Source organism: Triticum aestivum, chromosome 7A (genome assembly GCF_018294505.1).
Source record: "Triticum aestivum cultivar Chinese Spring chromosome 7A, IWGSC CS RefSeq v2.1, whole genome shotgun sequence".
NCBI classification, from domain to species: domain Eukaryota; kingdom Viridiplantae; phylum Streptophyta; class Magnoliopsida; order Poales; family Poaceae; genus Triticum; species Triticum aestivum.
In genome coordinates this window covers 6,562,374-6,568,364 of record NC_057812.1, presented here as the reverse complement: position 1 = coordinate 6,568,364, position 5,991 = coordinate 6,562,374, and the positions used below count along the sequence as shown (strand labels likewise).

At 43.1% G+C, this 5,991-nt stretch overlaps 1 protein-coding gene across 1 annotated transcript; it reads right to left on the bottom strand.

The window, feature by feature from the left end:
• Positions 1-416: 416 nt before the first annotated feature.
• On the bottom strand, positions 417-5,233 carry LOC123152739 (putative disease resistance protein RGA3). Its single transcript, XM_044572213.1, has 6 exons — positions 4,955-5,233; positions 4,245-4,497; positions 3,222-3,816; positions 2,568-3,152; positions 2,329-2,402; positions 417-2,193 (listed from the first exon to the last, which is right to left on the bottom strand). Exons 1-6 carry the CDS (start codon positions 5,220-5,222, stop codon positions 417-419), a joined length of 3,552 nt encoding a protein of 1,183 aa, XP_044428148.1. The 5' UTR covers positions 5,223-5,233.
• Between the last annotated feature and the right edge of the window lie 758 nt (positions 5,234-5,991).

Below are 5,991 nucleotides of genomic sequence, written 5' to 3'. Positions count from 1 at the left end.
ACATTTGATTTACACTGTTGATTTCAGTTTTACGATCTGCCTTCCTCAACGAATGTAGGCAAGGGACATGCAGGAAAATGTTCACTTTTGGTGTTTGCATAAATCGGATTAGTTCTGTGCCATTTGTGAGTGCAGTCCTGCTTGATGGATGAAAAGAAAAAAATTGAAGTAGCTGCATAACGGTCCTCTTTTCTTTTCTTTTCTTTTCTTCAGCATAGCGTCAGACGTCTCCAATCCACCAAACTGGAGCTGGTGATCTGATCTCCCAGGTGCATTACTGTAGCTGCAGACCATATGTGCAATACGTCAATTAAAATGGAAAAGGTGTTCATCATCTTCTGTTGACAGACACCAATATAGTATGGTAGAAACTAAGAAGTGCACCTACCTTAGCACAGCAGCAAGACAGCAGGTAATCATCCCAAAAAGGGCTCATCAATCTTGACCTTTAGCTTGCTTGTTGCTAGCAATCTGCATTGTTTTGAGAGCTTGCTGCTGCAGTCTTCGATCACCAGCTGTTCCAGCGAGGGTGGGAGGCCCTCCTTGGGCAGCCGTGAGAGTCCCTTACAACAGTCGATCTTCAGTTTCTTGAGGGAAGGAAGGCTGTGCAGCCCCGCAGGAAGATCTTCCAGATCATCACAACATACTATAACAAGTTTCTCCAGCGAAGGTGGGAGGCCCTCCTTGGGTAGCTCTGAGATGCGTGGACACCATCCGATCTTTATCCTTGGATATAGTGCCAAAGCCCTGAGAGTCCTGAGCGATTCCATGTCATGTAATGCAGTGAGTGATTTGCATTCTCTAATTGTCAAGTCTTCCAACGATGTACAGGAGTGCAGCATTAGAGAATTCAAAGCTGAGCTATAAAATAATTGTATCTTTTTGAGGCACGTGCGGTTATTCAGAAAGCACAGCTGAATGGTTTCTTGAGGATACTCATATATTAAAATTTGTTCAAGTGATTGCGGTAGGAGCAGTCTTCCGTGCACCAAAGACGAGAGCATCTTGGGGCAACCCTCGATTATACTTAGTTTCTCGAGGGAGGCAAGTCTGGTGATGTCAAATATTAGATGAGGGCATCTAGAAATAGTTATCTCTTTGAGAGAAGTGATGAGATTAAATGGAATGCACCACAAACCGTCTGGAGCTGAGTTTGCCGACAAACCATTTTGATATCCTGATGATGAAGCCTCCGAGGCTGGGTTGAGATTCAGCTGACCGTTTTCTTCCCCTTCAATCCATAACTGTGTCAACTTTGAACAGTCCTTTAACATCAATTTCTTCACCGCCGGCGCATGTCGAAGCATCAGAGATAACCACTTCCCCGTTATTCCACATGAAAAAATACTAAGACTTTCAAGACATGGGAGGGCTATATAATCTGCAGCTATCATATCTTCATGGGTGTGCGCTGACACAACATCCGAAGAGAAGAGTTTTGTGCAACCCACTATTGTCAAACTCTCTAAAGATACGAGCTGATGAAAACTTATTAGTGGAATAGACGTCAGATTCCTGCAGAAACTTATTTCCAAACATTTGAGGTCCCTCAGATTATGGAATGCCAAGATTTTTTCATCCAATCTCATCTCACCAAAAGACTCACCCAAAAGACTATTTGGCCTAATTTCGAATGTTTCCATGTAAAACTTGTCCATTGTCAGAGATGTTGAAACTCTGCTGATTAAAAGTTCAGAAAATGTGGCTGAAGGCCGAAGAGGGATCACTACTTCCAAGTGAGGACAATCGTAAACAATGAACTTCCTAAGATTGGGCAACCATGAACCCTTCTTCATTTTGAAGCTATGATGTTTCTCAAGCAAAGCAAACATCTTGAGTTTGTGGCAATTTCGGATATCCAATACCCTTAAACTAGAGTTCATATCTCCCAGAGAAGTGCACACACAACTCTCCAACTCTGACATTTCAACTAAAACTAGCTCCTCCAATGACGGAAACGATACTTCTCTTACTTTCCGCATGTTTCTCAAAAATAACCTTGTAAGAGACGGAAGCCTTTTCAGTGATGGAACTATCCAGCATTCTCCACAGTTCTCTAGATGAATTGTTTGTAAAGAGGTAAGCCAACCATCTAACACTCGATTGAAAAACTTACTCGAAACTTGAGGCGAGGAACCCAACTCAACATGACTGTCCTGAAGTTTCAGATACTGGAGATGTCTATGATTTACCCTACTACACAAGAAGGAATGAAAATCAGCAGATGTTGCAGACAAATGCAGCACTCGCAAATGATGTTCCTTTTGGAATACTTCTTGGAAGGCTTTGAAGAAGAAAGAGTCATACTGCCCAATTAACACCAATGACCTCAATTTTTTCACTGATGTAAATGAACTTCTCAATTTTTCTTCAAACTTCTTGCTACAAGGTATGTTGCTCATCTGATCATCCATGGAATATATTGAATCAGTTAGTATTGACAAATGGTGTACAGTTGGCAATATTTCATTGCAATATATACCATCTATTGTTGCACACTCCGTTCTTGAAACAACCCTTGCAAACTCATGCATGAGACCACTAATGGAATAGGAAGTTTGTCTGACCGAAGAGATGACTTGCTCAAAGAAGCCCAGGTTCACCAAGTCAGTTAGATAGTACCATCCCGTATCCTTTAAACTCGCACTTGAATCGTCTAGCTTCACAAATCCGTGTGAAATCCACATATAGACTAACTCCTCCACGGGAAACTGATAACCGTATGGGAATATAGAACAATATGAGAAGCACTGCTGTAAATGGAAGGGCAGCTCGTCATAGCAAAACTTCAAAGATGACATAATTCCACTACTGAGGTGCAGCGATTTCCAATCTTCATTCTTCAGACCGTTAGTCCAATGTTCAACGGTGAGATGCTCTATTAATAGTGCTCCTGCAGTTTGTGCCGCTAATGGGTTTCCTTTTAACTTGTGTGCTATTTTTTGTCCTATGCCACTTAGACTTTCTTGCTCTTCGTAGTTCTCATCACCAAATGCATGTGCTTTAAACAATAACCAGAAATCATCTTTTTCCAACGCACCTAACTTAATTGGTTCAGCCGTTCCTCTCCTTTTTGCAACAGATGGTTTTCTAGTTGTCATTAGTATCAAATTGTTGTTTGCATTGTCAGACTTAAAAGGAGCCAACAGCTGGTTCCATTGGCAGTCATTTTTGTCATCCCAAACATCATCTAAAATAAGTAGAATCCTCTTTGACTTGATATTACCCTTCAAGATCTCCTGAAGCTTGGCAAGGTTGCAAAGCCCTCCATGTGTTTCCTGTGACACAAAATCTAACATCTCCCTTGTGAGCCTCACTTCATCAAAGTTGTTAGACACCCAAATCCATATCTTGTGGTCAAATTGATTTTCCACTGCTGGATCATTGTATACAAGTTGAGCCAGAGCTGTCTTCCCAATTCCTCCGATGCCTACAATAGGCAGAACAGTGACACCACCAGCTGATTTGTGTTCGCTTATCAACTTGATGATAAAATTTTTCTCTGCAGATCTCCCGTACATTTTCCTTTGATGAAGACTCGATGTTCTTCGGCATGCAAAATAGGTTGTACTCCAACGGTGATTTGAAGCTGCAACAGAATCTAGCACAGGTATATTTATAACTCCTCTCACATCCCCTTGGATGCCTTGCAACTGATTAATTAATTCTCGTAACCTGCTCGAAAATCCGTCCTTGTTCCAGAGGTTTGTGTTATCTGTGGTGACTTGTGTTGACTCACGACCAATTCTCATTCTTTTTCTGCTGGATGAATTACAAACTGAAACAGGCATGGCTTCTCCAGTAACATTGCTTATGCTACAAGAAGAAAGAAAGGGTTCTTAAGTAGATAGTGTAAATAATGAATTAACAGAACAAAAAGGGGTATAGATGGATGCAGAAATGGATGAAAAGTAATTAGATTGTTTCCTAAAAGACAAAATTTAGAGATTGATATAATTTGGATGAAAAGTAATTATATTGTTTCCTAAAAGACAAAATGTAGGGATTGATATAATTTGGATGAAAAGTTGGTGGTTGGGCCAAAAAAAAATATTTGGATGATCCATTGAATGATAGATAAGTACGCAAAGTAGGGATTGTGATGCGGGAATTCCACTTTGCATCTAAGAAAAGTACAACTCCAAAATAAAGTGTGCCAGGGCGAAGATGTAAAAAGGCATGGATTGTTCATGTAGAGTAGTTCATAAGGAAATGCACGTTGTTCTTGGGTCCGTAAAAGGTACCTTGGGGAAGAGTCTTGTGGTTGGTGACTTGGTAGGGCTCGGGTTATTTCCATACAGCTAGCACTTTTGACATGCCTTGACAAAACTCCTGTCCCGTATTTGGTCTTACATTGTACTATCGCGTGACAGTATTTACATTCTGCGTGCACAGGGTTATCATTACCATCTCTTGTCACGACGAAATGGTCCCACGCCTTGGACCGTAGCCTCTTGCCATGGCTGCTACTTGTTGGCTCGATCGAAGCGGGCTTGCCTAAAAAGTAAGACAAGTATTAATGTTAGCATGGTCCCGTATGACCATCGTCCAAACCTTCAACTTTTAGATGAACAGGGAGAACATCAACTAAAATTTTACATTTAGGGAACAAACCATGCCAAAAGTTGCAGGTTCAGTGCCAAGAACAAGACTCCCAGGCTTCACAAGCCCGGGCAGGGTTTATTTTTTCTCCTTTTTTCACATGGGAAAGAAACTAAACAGAAGATGAAAGATTTCAGCAAGGCGTGCGCTAAATCGCACGTACAAGCTGACTGAAAACATCAACGAATTAAACTAGATTCCGTAGCGGCATGTGCATCTGCTATTTATATTATACACTCACCACCTGAAGAAGGAAGCTCGGATATATATAGATCACAACTGCAGTAGTACAGTAGTATTTTGCAATGAAAAATCACAACTAGCTAGCGAGAAGTGAGTCTGTGGTACGTACCTTGTTGGAGCCTGTAGTGGTCGAGGTCGTCGACTAGGTTTCGGGCGTCATAGAGCACCTCCTTGAGATGAACAAGAGATCCAGCCAGTGCCTCGTTCCCGAGCGCCCTGCCCTTCACAGCAGAGACCACCATGTGGACTCCCTTGATTTCAGACTTGAGCCCGTCGATCTCCTCTGCGAGCCCGGCTTCGCTAACCCAGGGATCATGCTTGTCGATCAGGGGGCTTGCGAGGATGGCCTGCGCTAGCCACCCGATCCCTTCCTCCATCCGGCGGGCGCTGGAGGCGGAGGTTCGTGAGGTGAGCGGCCGGCCGTGGAGTGGAGTGGACGGAGGAAGCAATGCAGAATGCGGCAGCGATCGATTGGGGGAGACAGACTATATAACCGGGTAGGCCGCGATGGGTTGGGTTGTCGTCAGTTGAGAGGCCCATACGGCGGGAAGGGTCCATTCGTCAGTTCCTACTTTCTCGAAGCTGACATGGTTTTGTTTGTGCCTACGTGGATTTCGTTTTCCTTTTCTTCAAATCAATTCAAAAAAGAGGGCCGACTCGAGAAGCAGTCGCAGCTTGAAGCAAAACCACTCCTACTCCGTGGTGTCTGGTGTGGCCTTCTTCCTTCTCCTCTCCTCGTCTCGTCTCCCGGCGTTGATCATGCGAGTGTTTGACAAAAAACTATCACAATTGGGGTTCGCGTCCCACAGAACTATCACTTTAAAAAAAGTGACTGATAACTATCAAAAAATTAAAATCTCGTGACTAAAAACTACCACTTCTGAAAAATAGCCAGTTTAGAAGATTTATTAAACGTATTTATGACATGCGGGGCCTGTCTATCAGGGCTGACGTGGCGGGAAAGTCAACTCCATTTATTTTTTACCGTTAAGTTGACCGTTATAACAGGTGGGCCCCACACGTCAGTACCTATCTTCTTCTTCCTCCTATATCTCTCTTAGGCATTTCAACAAACACCTCGTCGGCGAGAACTGTTGTCGTCCAGGTCGCACACCTAGAGGTCAACGATGACGGAGGCAGCGCCGG

What these genes read in the sequence shown, in the direction of transcription:
- LOC123152739 (XM_044572213.1), bottom strand. Translation starts at nt 5,222, where the DNA reads ATGGAGGAAGGGATCGGGTGGCTAGCGCAGGCCATCCTCGCAAGCCCC. An exon ending in AGGAGATCTTGAAGGGTAAT is followed by an intron (nt 3,153 to 3,221) that starts ATCAAGTCAAAG and finishes TGCCAATGGAAC; the next exon opens with CAGCTGTTGGCTCCTTTTAA. An exon ending in ACATCAGTGAAAAAATTGAG is followed by an intron (nt 2,194 to 2,328) that starts GTCATTGGTGTT and finishes CTTGTGTAGTAG; the next exon opens with GGTAAATCATAGACATCTCC.